This window comes from Erigeron canadensis, chromosome 8 (genome assembly GCF_010389155.1).
Source record: "Erigeron canadensis isolate Cc75 chromosome 8, C_canadensis_v1, whole genome shotgun sequence".
Classification (NCBI taxonomy): Eukaryota; Viridiplantae; Streptophyta; class Magnoliopsida; order Asterales; family Asteraceae; genus Erigeron; species Erigeron canadensis.
The window spans coordinates 48,960,909-48,982,293 of NC_057768.1; the positions used below are offsets into that span (position 1 = coordinate 48,960,909).

Here is a 21,385-nt window from a genome sequence, read left to right on the forward strand (position 1 = left end):
CAAAACCTTATATATAGCCGTTTGTTACATGTGAACAAAAAACGTGAACAAACTCATTCACGAGTTCACAAAAGACTATTTTGAAGGTTTCTTGAAATCTACAACATACATTTTTATATAATTTCACATGTGAATGAACAAAAAAAAACATGTAAACATATATATAAACTAAGAGTTCTCATGGTTCTCAAAATAAGGAAACTATATATATATATATATATAAAGATATATTTACTTGGTGATGGTCATTGAAAAACATCGCAACAATGTGCAGTTTCGGGATAACAATGTAACAAATGATGACCTATTTTATATTGCATATGTTTTGTTTATTTGGATTAGCACACGTCGTAACACTTTTTTTTCTTGGACCGTGTAGCAAATTAACCTGAGTCATTTGATGTAATTTTTTTCTTAATCTGGTGCCTTGCCAGAATATTTAGTAACAAATTCAACGTTTCAACAAAATTTATTTAAATTGATACCCTTGTCATTTTAACATATCTATCTTATACTTGTCAAAATATTAGTTTATCACATATTAAATCTATAGTAAATTTATAAATATTTATGGCGTATTACGCGGGAAAATAATCTAGTTATTCTTTATAGGGTTGTTAAAAATAAAGCTTAAATTATATAATGTATATATTTTTATATATGGTAAAAAATATTGTTTTGTTATTATTATCATTTTAGGATCAATTACTTATTACTTATTTTATTCTAATATATATCTTTTTAAATACTAGCCTAAAAATCATTCTAAAATCATAATTGACATGAGATTATTGTTATATTTTTTTCTTAATCTTATCTTTTAATTATTTATATGTTATCATCAAATGATTAAAAAAAAATTAGACTATTACTTTAAAAATAGGATATAAGTTAAAAAAATATGTAAAAACCAAGTAACTGAGTAAATAAACAAGGATAGCAACAACTTAACGTGTGATCAATCCTTTCATACAACGTGTCAGTGGTCCAATCATAGTACTGACTTGCTCACTATTTTCACTTTAACCCCTTTTCATGTTCACTCTACTCCACTTAACACCCTTCATTTCCACTCCCTTCTATATATATAGTTATATACACACCTACAATAGCATACATCTCACGGCACGTATCCATATCATCTCACCTTCAATCCAACCTCTACGTCAACAATTTTTGACCCAAAAAACATACCAAATTTCCTATAAATTGGAACCTTCTGGTTCATTTATTTAAAACTAGTATTTTATTTTTTCTTGAATGATCTATGGGTTTTCCAGTAGGATATACCGAGTTATTTCTACCAAAACTTTTGATACATGTATTGACATTACTCGGATTAATTCGGAAAATAATTTCGGGAGTGTTTCGGCTACTGGGTCTAGGCGAATTTTTAGAGCCCGATTTCTCAACCGACCCGACCGAAACAGAGTCATACAATCAGTTCCAATCTGTGTCGGCTATGCTCCTCCGGGAACTACTTACGGTGGTGAAATATTCTGAGCTGGTGGATCCGCCGGAGAGTTGTGCAGTGTGTTTGTATGAGTTTGATGGCGGAGATGAAATCCGGCGGCTGACAAACTGCCGGCATATATTCCACAGGAGTTGTTTAGACCGGTGGATGGACCATGATCAGAAAACATGCCCACTTTGCCGGACACCATTAATACCTGATCATTTGAAAGATTCTTTTAATGAAGGGTTGTGGGCTGCTTCCGGTATCGGTGAGTATTACGACGAGTCGTCGTCGGAGATGGTTAGTGAATTCTAGACATTGGAATTAAATTCCAATAGTAGTTTTGTCTCTTTTTTTTCCCCCTTTTTTTTGGTATTAACTTTTTAGTTTAGTTAGTAGAGAAAGAACGGTGATACTGCGATTGTATTATACGGAATATATATGTATACACAAATATATATGTCAAAAAAGTAATAGAAGAAAAAAAAAAAAAAAAGCAGAGCTTTCATGGTTAAAGTTCCTTCATATTATTTATTTATTTATTAATTTTTTTTTCATGAAGTTGCTAAATAGAAAAGGAAATGTGGAGGGATGTGACTTCGTGTTTTTGGCTTTGCTATAGGTATTAATGTATTATATATTTTTCCAACCATTACAGGATATTTTTTTAAAATGCATGCAGTTAGTTTAAAGTTCTAGCTTAACTATTTAGATGGGAAATTTTTTAAAGTTCTTAACTATATTTTTAAAGTTCTTAACCATTACAGGATATTTTTCCAACCATTTGGAAATTCTGAAAATTATACTCCGTAATATAAAAATGAGTTAAAACAAAATGCATAAAAAAGTGGGGAGAGATTTTGTCTGAGCAAACTTTGTCTCTTTGGAGGTAAAATATGAAATATGATCATAAATTATTGATGGTAAAAATTTAAGATGTTACTTGATGTTTGATTAGAGTCATGGATGCCTTCACAACTCTTGGCAAGAAAATGACCGATAGAAATATATCGTGTGGTCTTCAAAAAATTTACCAAATTGTTAAGGGTTAGAAAACTAAAGGTCAAAAGTTGTCAAAAATTTGTCAAAATAAAAAAAAACAAATAAAAGAGAAATTTGCTGAAAAAGGAAACCAAAGAAAACTACAATCGGCTCTACTAGGCCAAATGGCCAATGGACACTTTGCCAAAAAGTGCCGGAAAATGGGAGGTAAGTGAACCGATATATCAAAGTGAACCGAAGGAAAAACCGATAACACCCTTGAGTAATGAAATTTTGCCGTTGAAAAAAAATGCGTACATAACAATTATTTTGTTTAGCAAACCGTTATAGAAAAATAATGTTTAGATGTAAGAGGTACAACTGTATCCAAGAATTGATCACGCACGCTTCGTGAAAGGAGGGAAGTTTGCATACGGATGCAACAATCCTATAAAATGGTGTGATCCAACATATACTAAATATTTAAAAATTGGTAAACTTAATGGGGTTAGTAACTTAGTATATTTGATAGAAGATCCGGATTCAATCTTTAATATTGATATTAAATTAGTATTAGAGTAGTTTAAGAATCTTACATCTTTATTCTTTTGAGTAGTTTTAGATACATAATTTACTCCCAAAGTCATCATACTGTTATAAGTCATGTAAATTGTACAATCATAACTAACTAAACTAACCAACTATTCTTATTACGTACATGTAAAGCAAACTATATATGGTATTATGGTGTCATATCATGCCAAAGCCCGACGCATCCGGGTTGGTTGTGCTCAAAACATGACCATAGTCATCATTTTATTCTTCATCTTATTAGATGATATATATGAACCAACAAATTATCACAATTTTATTGAGTCATCGACAAAAGTATAGATCATAAGTTAACTGGTCACAATGGGTCTCTTACAATTGAGACAAAGGAAGACAATAAATCATTCACCAATGCATGTTAGTTCATTACTAATGGAGCCTAGACTTGGATGTGAAATTTTAAAGATGTGAGTTGCATTTTTTAAGGTGTCTAAATTATGTGAGAATTAAGATGAAAGTATTATACCGATATCATATGTCTCATATTGGGTGAATTGATTGGTATCTAATTATGGTATCGAGCTTAAAGTTGTTCCCATTATCTTTTGTTATAACACAACACTACTACTAGTCTACTAGGTAGGTAGGTAGGTATGAAAAGGTAGGCTTCTTCTTTATCGATCTGTAAGGCAGAACTACATGAAACTGATGTAGCTTTAATTTTCCTGTTTGTCTTTTAAAATTTAGATACGGTAGTAGCTAGTATTAAAATAAGAAAAATGTTACTCGGACTATATTACTACGTACAAAGAAGGAAATAAGAAGGTTCCTTGGTTGTAAGTAGCTAGTGATCCAATCTGGAAAGCCCGTAGAAGTAATCATCCCATTAACGCGTATTTATTATTAGTCTACTACACAAACACTAGTCAACTTTCAACATCCCTTCACCTTTTCTCTTTCTTATTATATTTATTCTTTTTCTTTCACTTTTTGTAATTTTCGATTGTCTATACTATGTCCATCCTATAAATCATAAAATATCTAGATTTCATAGAGGGTTCAACAAAACGGTTAACTGGAAAATAAACGCCGCATTCAAGATATAAGAATAGGCATCGCAGAAGAGAACAAACCAAAACATATATAACGTGTTAATAATGATGTTGTACCTTTTTATTTCGCTACAATAATTCCCCACACAGACCAAAATACATGCCTTGTTACATATTTTGATGATTAATATTGAAATAATTATAGTGACCTCTAAAATTGAAGACCATCAATGTTCAAACTTTTTTGCAAAAATACCAAATTATTGTTCGTTGTTAGTTAAAGATCGATAAGGTTTAAAAGCCTATCAAAATACAATGCTACAATCTTATAGCAGTCACGTTTAGATCAGGATGGGTTGAGTCAACAACAACAACAATGGTTGACTTGAATTTTGTTGACTTGAATTATTCACATCATATCTTTAGTAGTAATTAGTTAGGACCAGTACTAGCATCACCAAGTCCACCGAACTTAAATTTGTGCCAACACTCCCCATCCCATCTATCTACCAATAAATTAAAAAAAATCTAAAACAAGATTGACATATTATTAAAAAAACACATGACGTAATCCTTCATCGACATGTATCCTTTTAATTTATCTACATTATTAAATTAACTTTTTTAATTGTATATATAATCAATTTACTTATTAAACCTAGAATTAAAGTCTAACTCTTAGTTTATATATACAAAACACATATTATACTAAATTTTAATAAATATGTCTCTTTTTCTTTCTCATTTCTTCAACTTTTATTACTTATATTACTTATAATAAGTTAATAACATGAAAACTTTAAAAAATTGAGTTTAAAATCCAAAATCAAAAGACTATTTGTCGTCATTCTTTATGTTTACAAATTTCAATTTTGATGTGATTTTAAAAATTTAAGGTAAATCTAAAACTTTAACTAAACATATAGTATATTTATCATTACTATTTATTATAACTTAGTTTCGATCATCGGTTTACTTTAACTACAGTTTATTTTATACTCACAAATCATTTATGAGATATTTGAATTTCTTTATAATACAATCTCTATAACTACTGTATATCATACGAGTATTAGGACTAGTAATATAACTAAAAGATGAGGTTGGGAGTACACTTAGCACCTCTAATCCCCTTCTTTTAACCTAATACTCCCTCCTTATTAATCATCCATTTTTTGTAATATTTATTTAATAAAAAATACCGACCTTTAATAAAAAAAATCTTATAAGCCAACACATGTTAACCATCATCTACGACTCCGTGTTGTGAACAACCCGAAGACAATTAAAACGTTCAAGATGGTCTTTGTTGATGAATTGTTATGTATTTTTAAAATTATATACTTTGCATTTTTTGTTTCTCTTTTTATTTAACTAAGGTTGAAAAAAAGGTAAACTGAAATCAATATTTATATGGAGTTAATTACCATATGTTTCTTCTTTAGATTTCGTATTAATTAAGTTGTGATCTGGAATCAATATTTATATGAAGTTAATTTTCATATGTTAATTAAGTTTCTTCTTTAGCTTTCGTATTCATTAAGTTGTGATATTGGTCAAATACTTTTTGTTTAACAATTATTATAAGATTTATATATCTTGAGACTACCAGTCTAATGAACGGATCTGAGCACTGGTCTCATTATATGGTGCATTATTAAATAAAGTTCTTTTAATCAATCCACGTGTGACGTGTGAAATTACATTATTCTCATGTGTGTGTGTTTTAATAATTAAGCCGCCTTTAGCACTAACCCTTTTTACTTACTTCCACACAAGAGCAAATTGAATATAACATTTGACCAACTAAATTACGAGTAGTTGTTTTTTTTTTAAAGAAACTTATAATGTACAAGGGTATACAATTACATACAAAAATTGAAACAATTCTAATCCTTCCAACTCAAGTCTCCGTTTCTCTCTCTAAATGTACTTATTTTTTAATAGGCTGGTCCAAGTAAAATAAAAAAAATAAAGAGCTTATAGATTGAAATATTCCAGTAGTGAATTTATAAAACCAAGTACCTAAGCTACTTCAAAAGTTTACAACTAAGTACATGATCGATAATTGTATGATATACAAATACAAATGCATATACACAACCTATGAAAGATTTTAGTCTCACCAAGAAGTATTTACCTAGTAGAAACTACACTGCTACTTATATAACAACTCAAGAAACTTAATTTACGTTATTGCCTGCAAAATAACACATGATACCGATATGGTTAATTTACATATAATGTGGTGGTGGGTGGCCTTGACCATGAGATGGAGGAGGTTGAGAAGGATAAGGTGCAGGTGGGTAGCCTTGATGTTGTGGTAGTGGTGGAGGATAAGGAGGGTATCCTGGATAGGGGGCGGGTGGGTAGCCTTGATGTGGTGGAGGATAGCCTTGATAGTGGGCAGGTGGGTAGCCTTGATATTGTGGAGGTTGTGGTTGCCCATATGGTTGTGGGTAACCGTACTGTGGTTGTCCGTATTGTAAATGTGGTGGCGGATATGACTGATCAATTCTTGACATTTCCTGGACCGGAGGAACTTCCATTGGACGCATTCCAAATTTTCCATCTCGTTTGTCCATTTCAGCCTTGTGTTGTGTCTGCAAGGCAATTACTCCACACCAAATTCCGTTAGTGAAACTAATGTAACAAAGCACAATGGCTTTTTTGATAGTTCTAAGAGATCATCAATCTAAACAATCTTGTTTAAAGTAGAGGTCGCAATTTCAATCTATTTGATTATGAGTGATTAATTTGGTTATGCTAACTTAGTAAAATATTGAAAGGAAATGGGTCAAACGGGTCAAAATTTGCCCAAAGTGCACATATTGATAATACATAAGACCTTCTAAATCATTCATTCACAAAATTATTATTTGAAATCAACTAAAAAAGGGACAATAAGGTCAACCCAAACTAGCCCATTCAAGCCAAATACAAAAACTTCCAGTTTTTGACCCATAACTCTAGTAGCCAACCCACTCATTAAGTTACCTTTTAAAAAAAGTTCAAGAACAAGTGATAATGATAAGAAAGCGTTAAATTAGGTCATAGAAAGCTCTTTATGGTTTTGATACATTAAGATAAAGACTCAAATACCTGCATACATGCGCAAACCCTGCAAAAACAAACCACAAGATCGATATAAATATTTGGAGTTTTAACGACATGTATAAAATTGAAGAGAAAAGAAAATGGACAACGTACGTGCAAAAAACCATATCCGCTAAGCAATTCAGCAATTGAGATGCATCATTGAGTTCATCACTTCCAAGAATGCAAGCAATTATGGAAAAAATACACGCTACTTGTTGAAGGCAAACCATACAACCCTGATCACAATGGGAAATTGATCAAACCATCGATGGATTAATTAATGATATGTATGAGGTAACTTGAAAGTTGACACCGAGAGATTACGTACAATGATGCAATTATCACATTTCGTTGTTTTTATGTTGAACTCATCTTGCAGCATAAAGCGAGTACTAGCAACTGAATTTCCAAAGCAAAATACGACCTGATAAATACAGATATGTAAGCATTGTATGCATATGTAGTATAACTTTGAATTTAGTCAAGCATCAGCCTATAATCAATAAATGTTATTCTTTCTAAAACGAATATATATATACCTCTGTGCAAAGACAAAACTTAGGGCATTTACGTTCTCGACATTTTCCACTGCAGGGCATATATCCACCACAACATGTATACCTAGATCAAGCGACGAAAGTTTAACAGTTTATTAGATGAAAAATCTCAATACATCAAGTTTAGTTGTTGGGATAAAAGTATTTACCTTGACATGTCACCATAGAGAGCTCGTTTACGAAGCTTGTATGATGCACATGGTCCACTGTAATTTAAAAGCGTTTAAGAAACATCAATAGTAAATTAGTAAGGAAACTGATTATAGATATAAGATCATTAGTAAATGTTGGAACCCCATATATATAGATAGAATTCTGTAGACACCAATTGTTGGTTCAATTCAAGGGACTATATGTCCCCTAGGCAGAAAGCATATGAAGGGTTTCTTTTCTAATGATTAGGAACCTTATATGGCCATTAGGTTGGTTTTCTTTTCTACGTTTGTGGCTCCGTTTATTGGAGTTTATAGTATGTACATTTTAAATATGTCTTTGATATTGATCATGAATCTAAATCAGATTCCTCTTTATTATATTATATGCAAAGATATTAAAAATAGATCTGTTATAGATAAGCTGATGGAAATATCATCAAAGATTGAGGCGCTTACCAGAATAACGAATAACAGCAATCTACAACAGGAAAAGAAAACATATGAATTATAATTGATTTGTAAAGGAATCAAAACTTATAAAGGTAATGAAAACGAAATTATGGATGATATAGATTATATTACAAGGAGTATCTGCAGCCATGATGCTCATAAGATCCGTATGCCATACATTCTGGTAGCTCTTACGGAGCTTCATCTTGTGAACATGTTCCTTGCCCTTACCCATTGTACGATTCCTTTCACAACCGATCAATCTCAAACATTCAACAATAAATGGATTTTTGATTTGATCAAATCAGCCGAGTTAGGAACCAATGAATGCAGATCCAATCAAATCGAGAAAATAAACCTCAAAAGCTTCCTGGTTTCCCCAATTTTATGATTAATCCCGAAAGCCGTATATCTAGAGTTTTGATTATGGAAATGAGAGAATGAGAAATGATCCTGAACCTGAATTTAGAAATTTGATACTTTTAGAAAATGCCCGTGTATTATTTACATGTTTTAGGTGTAGTTCTTTTTTAGAGTTGTAAACATAAATATAGTAAGTAACCGTTGTATAAATTGTGCTTAAAAATCTGTTGAAGTTATATATTTGTATCCAACTCGGAGTTTAAACATGTAGAATCTGAGGTCCCTTGTAAGTTCTTTTATGGGCCCAATGTCTCAGTAAAGCCGCCGGGGTCATCAGTCATCAACCTCCATAGCAGATTCTTTTTGTTCTTCAGAAAGTTTGGGACTCGTCAGACTACTAAGAGAAAGGGAAGATAGAATGTTTAAAGAATCCTAGCCTTCACTTAGAAATGTATGTAACTAAAAGCATACCATAAGGGCAAAGCTTGAAGTGAGATTTAGTGATGCTAATGACTCTATGAAACATGTTAGCAAGAAACACGTGCACCTGGTCATCAACCTCCGTAGCATATTCTTCTTATTCCTTAGAAAGTTCGGGATTGGTCGCATTGCTTAGAGAAAAGAATGTTGAAGAATCCTTCCCATTGTAAGCTTGAAGTGAGGTTGTTAATGACTTTACAAAAGATGCTCGCAAGTAAGAAAAGAGGCCGGCCTGTTTCTTGTAACTAACATGAGTAGCAAATAAGCAAACCTACCAACCTAGTTGTGGTGTGATGGCAGGCAGCAGTAGAACAAGAGGTGGTGTTGGTGACGGCGGCAGAAACCGCTGTATAGCAAACACGTGGTTTCGGTGGTGATGGCAGTAGTAGTACATGTGGTGACGGTGGCTCTAGAGCATGCAGGGGGGTGGTAGTTCCGGCAACGATAGAACAGATGGTGGTGGTGACAGGTGATAGTGGCGGCAGAAGATTAAGTAGCGGTGGGGCAGCGACAATAGAGGTGGTGGTGTAGGTGGCGGCGGCAGCAAAACAGGTGGAGGTGGTGGCTGCGACGGAAATAGAGCAAGTGATGGTGCTAGCGACTGTAGATCAAGTGGGCTATGATTACCATTCCTCTAATTTAATGAATATAGTCCATTTCCCATTATTAAACAATGATTCTTTACTCTTAACCAAACATGCTTACTCATTACCTTTCCCATTTTTTACCTCCCAACATCGTTAATCAAGCATCCCTTTAGTATATTGTTTTGAATATATGGTATACGTAAGACTATTGTTAGAATATGAACACATAAACATACATAATCACGAGTAAGCGCAACGGAAAAAATCGAAACATATATGCAATCAAATTAATTAACAAAGACTAGAATTGAGTCGTGTACCTTATGCAAGCTCCAATAAAGATAATAATAAAATTATTAGTAATGCTTAGTTTTAAAGCAAAACCCCTCTACGATCGCACACTAGACACCCCGAAAAACGTATGCTAGTACTCGATCACAAACCAAACAACCTTTTGCTTGAACCTTAACTTCAAAGTCGAAACCCCTCAAGAAGAAGGAATTTCGGCCACTTCAAAGCAAGGAAGAAAAAGGAGGAATTTGCTTATGTGAAAAAGTATATTAAAAACCAAGAATTAAGTCTCTATTTATAGGGCTTAATTAGGGTTAACATATCTTGAAAAATAAGCAACATAAAGGCTTAAAAAGGCCTCCATATTGCCGTCCCCCTACATGGGCTTTAGGTCCAAGTCCATTTTCCGATTTTCACATTTTAATTCTCCTCTTTAATCAATTAAATATAATTAACCCTTTAATTAATCATTTCGTGATCAAACTAATTAATATATTACTTTAATATATCAATTAATATTATCGAGTTACCGTGTCATTTCGTGTGACCTCGTAGGCTTAAATTATTCCCGGATATGCTATTTATAATAAAATGATCACACTCCAACAACTATCTCTAAGGAACGACATTAGACGTTCTTCACTCTTCGACATATAATTCTTTAACGTCCTTACAAATATTTAAAATCTTTTTATTTACATCAAACTATACAAAAATCATTACATATTTTTATATTTTTTGTATCATCATACATCATTACATATTTCATTTCATAGGTCTTTGACCTTGAGGGGTCCGGGTCCACTTTTCACATTTGTGGGGCGGATTAATTGGGGATTTTTTGAGGTGTCCTGAGTTTCATCTCAAACATGCGTGTAATTTAGGAGTAGATCTAGATTAGAACGTCGTTTGAAAAAACATTATGTACTCTCACCGTCCCACTAAATGTGTCGTATTTTGAATTTTCAAAGTCTTTATTTATAAATGTTGACCTTATGTATTTTGATTTATTTTACATTATATAATATTTTATGAATATTATATTAATAAAAAATCTATATGAAACTCAATCGATTCATCTATATATATATATATAAAGTTTCTATATTCGCATAAATTGTTCTGTAATTAATAATATAACTATCTGTTACTAATTTTTTTTATTTATATTATCAGTTAGCCCGCATTACACGCCACAACTTAGCAAGGGTATAAAAAATTAAAAATCATATCCTTTTTCTTTTTCAAAGCCGAAGCTGATTTCAACCCCGGCCTATCCCCTCTTTCACTCTTTTTTCATCACCGCCGCCAAACCACCGTCAACCCGTTATACGTCGGAATAAGTTCAGGTAAATCTTTCAAGATTTTTTTATTAGTTGTATAATCTTTTATTGTTACATAGTTTTGAGCTATTTCTATGTGCACGCCAACTGTTTGATAAAATTCCCCAATGAACAACACATACTTTTCACACATACATATTAGTTAAATAGTTAATTTCATAAAGTAAATATATAATCACACTTGATGAAATGGTTTATATTTTAGATGAAAAGAATGATAGCATTGGGGTTTGAAGGATCAGCCAACAAGATTGGTGTTGGCGTAGTGACACTAGACGGGACGATTTTATCGAACCCACGACACACTTACATTACCCCAGCGGGTCAAGGATTTCTCCCTCGCGAAACTGCGCATCATCATTTGGAACATGTTCTCCCGTTAGTCAAAGAAGCGCTTGAAACTGCTCAAATTACGTTAAAGGATGTTAACTGCCTTTGTTACACGAAAGGTCCAGGAATGGGTGCTCCGTTGCAAGTTGCTGCTATCGTTGTACGGGTCCTTTCGCAGCTGTGGAAGATTCCCATTGTGGGTGTGAATCATTGTGTTGCTCATATTGAAATGGGGAGGCTTGTCACTGGTGCTGATGATCCAGTCGTTCTTTATGTTAGTGGCGGAAACACACAGGTGACTGTTTTAGTACTGCTGTTATTGTAATTCGTAATTTCAAGAGTGAATGGCTTTTTAAACCATTGATACTAACAGAAAAAGAAGTTAGGCAGAATGTCATATTTTGCACGCAAAAAATGTAGTAACTTTGGACAAATGGTATGAAATGTTTTGTTGGCATTTTTGCAAAAACAATTGTTAGTGTACAAAGAAGAAGCAAATACACAATCACTAAAAAGTCAGTTACCCTTCCTAATATTATATCGATTCTTATTTTATTTATCTGTAAACAGGTGATTGCATACAGTGAGGGCAGGTACCGAATATTTGGGGAGACAATTGATATAGCTATAGGTAATTGTTTGGACCGGTTTGCTAGAGTTTTAATGTTGTCGAACGATCCTAGCCCGGGGTACAATATTGAGCAGGTGTGATATTGTAACATTTTTTTTTCTGTTTAGTTTGCTATATAAAACTATTACCTTTTCTAGCATTCTCGTTAAAATGGAGAGATTATTTTGATTGAGGTCTACTAGTCTCTTATCTATTATGAGTTCAATATAATGCGTTAGTAACTTAGTAGTAACTTAGTATATGTATGGGGGGAAAAGAATATGCAAGTTCATAGGTGGGTAACCATATAAGTATGCATTGAAGATGGATTCATTTATCTGTGCTTACTAACCCTGGATTTTGTTTGGTTATTTGTATTTTTCGTCAGCTTGCGAAGAAGGGAGAGAAGTTTATAGACCTCCCTTATGTTGTAAAAGGGATGGATGTGTCTTTTAGTGGAATATTGAGCTACATTGAAGCTGAGGCTGATCAAAAGTTAAAAAGCAATGAATGTACCCCTGCAGATTTATGCTACTCTTTGCAGGTAGCTAATACGATTCCAAAAGACCCTAAAATCTTTGAATACCTACTTTAGTCAAAGTGGAATCTTTCACACTTTTAATTTGTAACTAACTTCTTGACTGGACTTCCAGGAAACACTTTTTGCTATGCTTGTTGAGATCACAGAACGAGCAATGGCTCATTGTGACAAGAAAGATGTTCTGATTGTTGGCGGTGTTGGGTGCAATGAACGGTTACAAGAGATGATGAAAGTTATGTGTGGTGAAAGGGGCGGCAAGCTGTTTGCAACTGATGATAGGTATTGCATCGACAATGGGGCAATGATTGCTTATACGGGCCTTCTTGAATATGCCCATGGAGCTACAACTCCATTTGAAGAATCAACCTTTACTCAGAGGTTCAGAACTGATGAAGTGTGGGCTGTCTGGAGAGATAAGACGGAATCATCCAAGACCATGACACAATAAAGCAAGTGACCCATTGAGTTGTCTTTGTTTCTTCTTCTTTTTCTTATGTGCTTACATGTGAATGTAGGATCATTATATGAACACACTATTGCCATTGAATAGATGTTGTAACATTAGACTACACTATTGCCATCTTTTAATTTTAGTTAATTTTGTAACATTAGGTTGATTGTTTCTCAAAAAGAAAAATTGTCATCGTTTGTTTTATTGTGGTACATAAGTGTGGAAAAAGACGACGTTATTTGTGAAGCAATTTTTATGTTGATAATTTATCGACGTGTCATGTTCACAAGTAGTTAGTAAAGATGTCTCAGGCGTCTCCGCAGTCGTAAGCCTAGTATAATCAAGACCAAACTGACACTTCCTATAAAATTACAAGTGCATATTCGGGCATTTTGGTACACAAAATGTGTGTGAAAGAATTGAAATCTATTAATTGAAATTGAAAACTTTTCAAATGTCTCCTCAACGCATCCTTTGTTCAATCATCCCTTGGGGCGTTGTCATCGAGATGGTGTGTTTGATTAACAAAAGTCAATGGAATTTAATAATATATAGATAGACATATATCAATGTGTATGAGCCAAACATCCCCTTATAATTAAATTACAATTTTTATGAGTTCTTTTAACTATAAAGTTTATTCTTCATAAATAAAATTATCCGCTAGAGCAATTGGAGAGTTTAAAGAGTTCGAGGGCCTTTGAAATATAGTTTTAAAAAAATGCCAACAGACGTTAATGAGCATCAAACTCGAACAATACTAAATTATCCGAGCTCAATCTCGAACACACTTTTAAAGAGTTATCAAGCCGAATACTAACTAAACAAGTCGAGCTTAAAGTTTTTAATACTCCACCCGGCTCGTTGACACCCTGTTAAAACTGCATACCGTACATCTAAAGAAAACGTTTTTTATTGCCTGTACATCTCTTTTTTGTTGTATTCTTAAAGCTTTTGGACTTACATGCAACCAACTGCACATGCTAAAAAATTGAAGCATTGAAAAATCCAAATGTGTAATAATGATTAAATAGACTGGGTATGTGAAAAGCAAAAAATAATTTCTGACAGCTAAATTAATACCACCCGTTTTACTAACATGTATACTCTGCATATAACTTCATATTTCATCGAATACTTATCACTCTCACATGCTTTAATTACACCTTTGTGAATGTTTTACATTCTCCAAGAAAGCTCAAAATTCCCGCAGTACGGACTTGTTACATATCTTTTACTGTAGTTCTAGAAATGCGACAAAGCAAAACTAGAATCAATAGAATCCTTACATTCAAGTTTTCTTTATGAATGCCCCAGTATTGTAGAGAAGGAAAAGTGGGCATTAAGCCATTCCATGCCAACCAGCAAAACAGATCTCGGTCATCATTTTCGTACAGATAGGCCCAATGCATGAACCTCTTTTGACGACATAATTAATGCCTAATGGTATGGGTTCATACAAAACGCTTTTTGAAAAGTGAATGTCTCTTTGTTGGATCCTTGGGCTTGCTCTTAGTACCTACTTTTTGTCCATTCCTGAAAAGACAAATATAAAATTGTCACAACTCCGTGGAATGACACGCGACCAATGATGTAAAGGTCTATTATACAATGTTTGTTTTGCACATCAGACACAATAAATTAATACTTTCATTAATACAGGCTAATTACAAGTGTCATTAATATAACTCTAAGGCAAACCTTGGAAGCATATACTTGCTCAACTGATACATAATTAAGCACCATATAGATGATATCCAAGATTGATAAATTTATAGGTCAAATTTTAATTGTTGCAATACACTTGCTTCAACGACCAGGTTCTAATGAGTTGCTAATCCTATCATCGAGGCAGGTGAGACAACGGGTTTTAAGTAAGGGTTGAGTTGGCCCACAAACATCTCTGTTCAGTTGTTGCATATATTCACTAGCATAATACCCCGAAATGCACCCGCTTAATGAGGTTTCTGACAGATTTTGGCAGTTTCAAGTGGTTCCTGATGATTTGCCGCCACAGGGAGTTAGTGCAGGAGAGGGCTTTATATAATGGTACAATAGGGTAGGTAGCCAACTATACAGTTCATTATTAATGTGTAGTTATGTCAGAGGTTGTATGCTTTAAAAAAGTATGTTGGGCAACTTCCAAACCAATTTCAGAAATAAAATTATCTAGATGTCACCATTTGACAACTTAAAGATAAAAATAACACAAATTGCAGATCGACATGGGCTAATTGCTGCCTTTACTCAACACTTAATTGGGTGCTTAAGAAGCCTTGAGTAGGGTTTTAGTACACAAGTGAAAGCTGACAAAAAGAGAAACATAAAAGCAAACCTGAACTCCTGATAATACATCCCTTGAGCTCCTGACATGGCACTCATAGACCCCATTCGACGACGGGCTTTAGCTTTCTGAAGTGCTACTTCATCTGTATCATCTTCCAGTATTTCCAAACCAACCATATCGTCACCAGCACTTAACACCTATCAAAGAAGCAACACATAACTATATAAGTACCCTATACAACACTCATGCTATGAGTTAGCTGAAAACTTCAGGATGACTAGATAGGACACTATTAGACCTTCCCAAGAAGAGACAGTTGATCCTCCAGACGGTGATAGCTCAACTCTGCCCCTGTGTCTGGTGGAGGCAGGCTTGTTATCACCTGTTTATTTAATTCGTATAAAAAACAAAGTAACGAAGTCAATAACACATTACACCATTCTAATTAGTATAAGAAACAAATTAACGAGAAGTCAATAACAAATTACCTTAAAGCTATAACCTTGATCGATCAGAAATTGCTGCCTCTTGGTTGAGTAATACATTTCCTGCATTATGAAAAGTGAAAACCCAACTCAGCCTACGTCACATTCAAGATTCAAAAGTTCATTGGTAACATTTCAAATTACTAGTAAAAAAAAATATTTATCGCAGGTCATTTCCCAATCTGACAAATATATTCTTCATTCTCCAATTTATGATTATGGTGAAACTTCTAAAAAAACGGACATGTCAAAAATACTCGTAAATCGACTGATAAGGAATCCAGTATTTGAATGTTCTTGCAATGGGTTGCAACACAAACATCAACCAAGCTGATAACCATTAATAGCAGTACCTGTGTATCTGTAGATACTAGGGAGTAGAAAAAAGCATTGTATTCCTCTTTTCCTCCTGCCATTCTATCCTGGAGACGACCCTATACTCGATAACAACATTAAAATAAATCATCATAGAGGTCAGTCAACTATGTGTTTACGATACAAACCAAAAAGAGGTAAAAGCACAAAACCAAAAATACCTTTGCCCTGAGAATACGCCCGAGCCGTTGGGCTTCTTGACGTCTTGAACCAGCATGAGATGAAATTTGAATAATTACATTTGCTTCAGGAATATCTATTGAATTGTCACCCACCTACAAGGACCCAAAAAATTGCTTTCAAACATTTAATACTAAAGACACAAAGTTACAACTAAAAAAAAAAACAAAAGGAGAGTTGGGACATACTTTTGAAAGGAAAACAGTGTTAACATCTTTGCTAGTCTTGAAAGCCTCCAGTATCTTTGTCCTTTCAATATGGCTGTACAAGATATATACGACTTTACACTTAAACACATGCAAGGCAAAGATACAAGGTTGATTCAGAAACTGTAAGCCATAATGGACCTTGTGGCACCATAAATCATCGGTTTGCGAAGTTTCATTGCATATTCTGTGAGTGCAAAAAGATTATCAGCAAAAACAATTATCTTATCGCCACGTTGCTGTTCATGGAATCGTATCAAAAACTCGCAGGCTCTAAACTTGTTCGGGTTCATCACGTATAGTGCCTGAGATAAAGCCAGGTATAAACAGTTTTCAGTAACAGACTGAATAAGAACAGTGGCCAAATATCTTTAAATTTCAAAGATATGGATGTAACAACCTTCTAAACAATCATACCTGTTTCTTCTTAGAGTTTTCCTTCTTCAGATATTCAGCAAAAAACTCTTTCGTCATTGGACACCACACTTCAGCACATTGTACGTTAGCAATAAATCCCCCCTTAACCAAATCTAGCCAGTTCGCCTCATACAGCTTGGGACCAATAAGAAAGTTCAGATCTGTAATCCTTTCATCCTCTCTGACAAGTGTAGCTGCAAAATTAAGTATATGCACCTTAGAGAAAAGAAGGTCAAAGAATCCTGCACAAAATTATTTGTTTAACTAAGAGCATACCAGTAAGCCCAAGCTTGCAGTGAGATTTAGTGATACTAATGACTTTACGAAACATGGCGGCAGGAACCACGTGCACCTGAACAAGCGTCACATCTAAGATAAGATTCCTGTTTCACATTAAGTTGAAAACTCGACATACATAAAATAACGTTTTACCTCGTCCATGAGAAGCAAACCCCATTCTCTATTTCTGATTTCCTCGATGATCTTTTCAGATTCCTCGGATCGCTTACCACCAAACGCAACCATGTTATATGTGGTCACAACAACTCCAGCGTTCCCACGAAACCTTTCTTTGCTATCAGATGTAAATCGACATATATGTTCATCTCGAATGTTTGACCACAGCTTGAACTGGAAAGCCCACTGATCCACTGAAACGGCATTTGTAGCTAAACATAGGCAACTTTTCTTTATCCGACAGGCAGCTGAAACACCCACTAATGACTTTCCGGCACCACATGGTAAGACAATGATACCAGACCTTGCTCTGCCTGCAACAGGGTAATGAAAGGGTTGACAGTCTCCCAAAGTTCAATTTTAATACACTTGTCCTTAATCATCTTCAGTCATAGATTCATATTAAAGAATATATAAATATAGGGGAAATGTAAGTAGCCCTATAACATATGGCTTTTGTAATACAAGATAAAAAACAAACAGTACATCCAAGAAATGTCATTACCGTTTCCAAACATCTTACTAAGACTCTTTTCTTGATACGGTCGAGGTTGTGCTTGAGGCTTTAATTCCATCTCAAGGTCTGGATTGATCTAGAGCGTACAAAATAACAATCATCAATTTAGGAGAATGACTACAAATTCAATAATCAATACAACAGCCTAATCGATAACTCACACTATCATTGCGGAAATCATACTCCTCCAACATGGGATAGTTTAGATTATTTGGCAGGCATTGCTGCTTTACATTTTCGACCTGTTGCAGTTCAAAAAAGAAGAACAGCTTTAACCTGTTAAATAGATATGTTGAAACATATCTTTTTCTCAGTGATAAGTCATGTCAGCCTAAATTTCTGACAACACATAAAGTACCAGTTCTAATAACCAATTTAACAACCTAAACATGTGCCTTTAGAGATGCATCAAAGTGAATAAGTCAAAAAATTAAAAAAAAGTCATACGTGAGCAGGATCAATTTCAAACGAATGAGCTTCTTTTTCTTCAGCTACAGCAGCCAACTGTGCTTCGTTTAGCAACTCATCATGTGTACCTTCAATTTCACCAGTTGTTTTACCAACAGTGAATCCATCACCTCCCTGAATGAAAAACAAGACAAAGATCAAATCATTATATTGATCGGAAGATTGGCAATTAATCCTATCAGAAAAATAAGGAGAGAGAAGGGCTAACACGAGATTTGGTTGTTCCATTAAAAACATTTGGCAATTAATTCTATCAGGAAAACAATTTATCTTGAAGCCTACTAATATGTTCAACAAGGGGGCTACAATCTAAAGATATATCAAAAGCATAAATGACCGAAATAAGAAAAGTGCAAATAATAATAGAGATTCAATAAAACACACGTACACTAGGGGGAAAAAATGTTATTTGAGCATATTCTAGAGAAAACATGATCATTTAAGTCATATGTGGTATTCATTAATTTCAAATGTTACAAATCACAGTATTATAGACCAATATAATACTATAAAATGAGATGACTCTTGAAACTTTAAGAAAGACAGACCTCGTTGAAAATCCTTGCTCGACTTATCACTGGATCATCTGCCAATTTCTTCAATACCTGCTAATAAACATCGAATTAGAAAGTAGTAACTGAAGTATGAAATCTAGATGAACAAAAATGAGCAAACTTGCCTCTGGGAAAGGAGATTCCACAAGGTAGCGGTTCTTCTTCAACACGAGTTTCACTTTGCCATAATTGGCAGTGGATGCGTGTATAAAATCGATCATTTCTTTTGGGAGCTTGGTCTTTGAAAGCTTGTTCAAAACAGATATGATAGTTTCAGTTTCTAATCCCACCGACACAGCCGCGTAAAGTGAGTGCGGGGTAAGGTTATATTCGTGCATTGATTCGGGCCTATAAGTTCAAAAACAACCCAAGCCAATAAGTAAAACACCCTGCGAACTGTAGGCAGTTGTGATGCAGACATATATATATATATAATGTAAAATTACCTACACACGGGCTCTGCAATAGCAATTAAGAAATCATAAGCTTGTTTATACAAAGAGGAAAAGGTCTCAAGAAAGATTCGGCCATCAGCACAAGCCCATAACGGACGATTGGCGTGATCTTTTTTAAGTTCCAGTTTGGTGAAATCTCTCTTACTGCCTTCACCGTCACCTTGATAAAATTACATTTTTCAATCAATTAAATAAGAAATATAATTTTGATATTGTTTGACCAAGAAACAAACTAGGTACCATCAAAATGATGATCATCGTCACCAAAATCTTGACCGTAATATGCTTCATCTTCCTCAAAAGCAGCCGCTCTATGGTCCTCATGCTGTACGATCCATTCATTCAGTTTGATCAATCACCAATTAAGTCTTCTAAGCCCTAATTTCTGGATCCATATTTATTTATCTATCAAACTTAATAATATAACTAATTACAACAACCTTGGCAGATGAGGATGAGGATTTATGTTTCTTGCTAGGTCTGCCACTTTTCTCACCTGTAAGCACATATGAAGTACATAAAAATATACAATAAGTTGTTTGTATATATATATAGATATAGACAATCTACTATTTTACATTGAATTTGATGGTAAAATTAGGGTTTTATTAATTAGAAATTGGAGATATTATACCGTGTCCCATGATCGAAGGATCGGCTTATTATCTGAGATTTTGTTCTGACAGAAATATATCAAAGCGATGGAAGTGGTGGTGGCTTATATAAATAGAAAAAAAATACTCGTAAAAAACTAAGAGGAGAAAGGGTAGTGAGGCGGTTACTTGGCGGGTGCATACAAATCCGGTTCGGGGTTTTCTCCCGGTCTAACTCAAAGGGGGGTCTTTCGAATGATAATTGTTGGATTGGGAGTGTTGTGTAAATATTTTGTCACCTGAAATTTTAAGTTTAAAATTTGTATCTATATTTTTCTTATGATTATTGGAGAGGTGGCAGTGTTGTTTTATAATTTAAGTGGTACAAGAATAGAATCCAACTTTGATAGAGGAGTTGGTCGAATGACATGAGCTAGACAGAATAATGGCTGAGATTAGCTTGAAAAACACAACAGATTGATGGTTTTAGGAAGGACAATATGTTATCAGTTAGAACTGTAAAAGATTTTTTGAGAAGTGATAAAGATTTTAGCGACCGTTTTGTTTTTGAATGGTCTAAATTGGTCACTAAAGATTGCAATATCTTCATGTGAAGGGTTTCTATGGATAGGATTCCGACGATGGCTGCACTCAGGAATGTGGCTTTCGAAAGCTTGGGATGTGCCATGTGCGACGTTATGGAAGAAAATCTGGAACATATTCTTTGTTTCTTGTGATCTTACAATTTCTATATGGTACAAAATTAGCATTTCAAAAACATTTTTGGGACGGAAGAACACTTGGAGCTTTTTGTTACTTGTTGGTCACTTTGGCGTGCAAGGAATAAAAAGAGATTCGACGAAGAAACAATAACGGAAGAGAACGTATCTCACGAGATTAAGGCTACTAGTTATTTTTGGTTTAGAAATAGATCAACAAATTATACTATTACTTTAGATTTTTTTTTTTTAAAGATGAATTTCGCTAGAAACTTCGTGTAGCAATCCGACAGCAAGAGATCTAACATCCGTTTAGTTTAGATGATTAAATATATATTTGACAAACTTAAGTCTTTATTAGTCAAACTTGCTGTT

General features: G+C 34.0%; 4 protein-coding genes across 4 annotated transcripts; 2 read left to right on the forward strand and 2 right to left on the reverse strand.

Moving 5' to 3' along the window:
* The first annotated feature begins 1,105 nt into the window (after positions 1-1,105).
* On the forward strand, positions 1,106-1,953 carry LOC122579686 (brassinosteroid-responsive RING protein 1-like). Its single transcript, XM_043751908.1, has one exon. It carries the CDS (start codon positions 1,268-1,270, stop codon positions 1,769-1,771), a length of 504 nt encoding a protein of 167 aa, XP_043607843.1. The 5' UTR covers positions 1,106-1,267; the 3' UTR covers positions 1,772-1,953.
* Positions 1,954-6,249: 4,296 nt separating this feature from the next.
* Positions 6,250-8,643, reverse strand: LOC122580369 (leucine-rich repeat extensin-like protein 2). The gene is made up of 8 exons (XM_043752642.1): positions 8,435-8,643; positions 8,309-8,330; positions 7,847-7,903; positions 7,680-7,761; positions 7,469-7,564; positions 7,252-7,376; positions 7,144-7,162; positions 6,250-6,644 (listed from the first exon to the last, which is right to left on the reverse strand). Exons 1-8 carry the CDS (start codon positions 8,535-8,537, stop codon positions 6,276-6,278), a joined length of 873 nt encoding a protein of 290 aa, XP_043608577.1. The 5' UTR covers positions 8,538-8,643; the 3' UTR covers positions 6,250-6,275.
* A 2,572-nt stretch (positions 8,644-11,215) lies between these two features.
* On the forward strand, positions 11,216-13,416 carry LOC122578678 (probable tRNA N6-adenosine threonylcarbamoyltransferase). The gene is made up of 5 exons (XM_043750697.1): positions 11,216-11,372; positions 11,572-11,991; positions 12,267-12,401; positions 12,695-12,850; positions 12,960-13,416. Exons 2-5 carry the CDS (start codon positions 11,572-11,574, stop codon positions 13,293-13,295), a joined length of 1,047 nt encoding a protein of 348 aa, XP_043606632.1. The 5' UTR covers positions 11,216-11,372; the 3' UTR covers positions 13,296-13,416.
* Positions 13,417-14,423: 1,007 nt separating this feature from the next.
* Positions 14,424-20,430, reverse strand: LOC122578181 (general transcription and DNA repair factor IIH helicase subunit XPB1-like). Its single transcript, XM_043750087.1, has 20 exons — positions 20,333-20,430; positions 20,139-20,194; positions 19,939-20,023; positions 19,690-19,858; positions 19,369-19,591; positions 19,238-19,294; positions 18,669-18,803; positions 18,383-18,463; positions 18,210-18,297; positions 17,681-18,018; positions 17,525-17,600; positions 17,249-17,442; positions 16,973-17,136; positions 16,814-16,886; positions 16,607-16,720; positions 16,424-16,504; positions 16,074-16,133; positions 15,884-15,967; positions 15,634-15,782; positions 14,424-14,834 (listed from the first exon to the last, which is right to left on the reverse strand). Exons 1-20 carry the CDS (start codon positions 20,340-20,342, stop codon positions 14,753-14,755), a joined length of 2,319 nt encoding a protein of 772 aa, XP_043606022.1. The 5' UTR covers positions 20,343-20,430; the 3' UTR covers positions 14,424-14,752.
* Between the last annotated feature and the right edge of the window lie 955 nt (positions 20,431-21,385).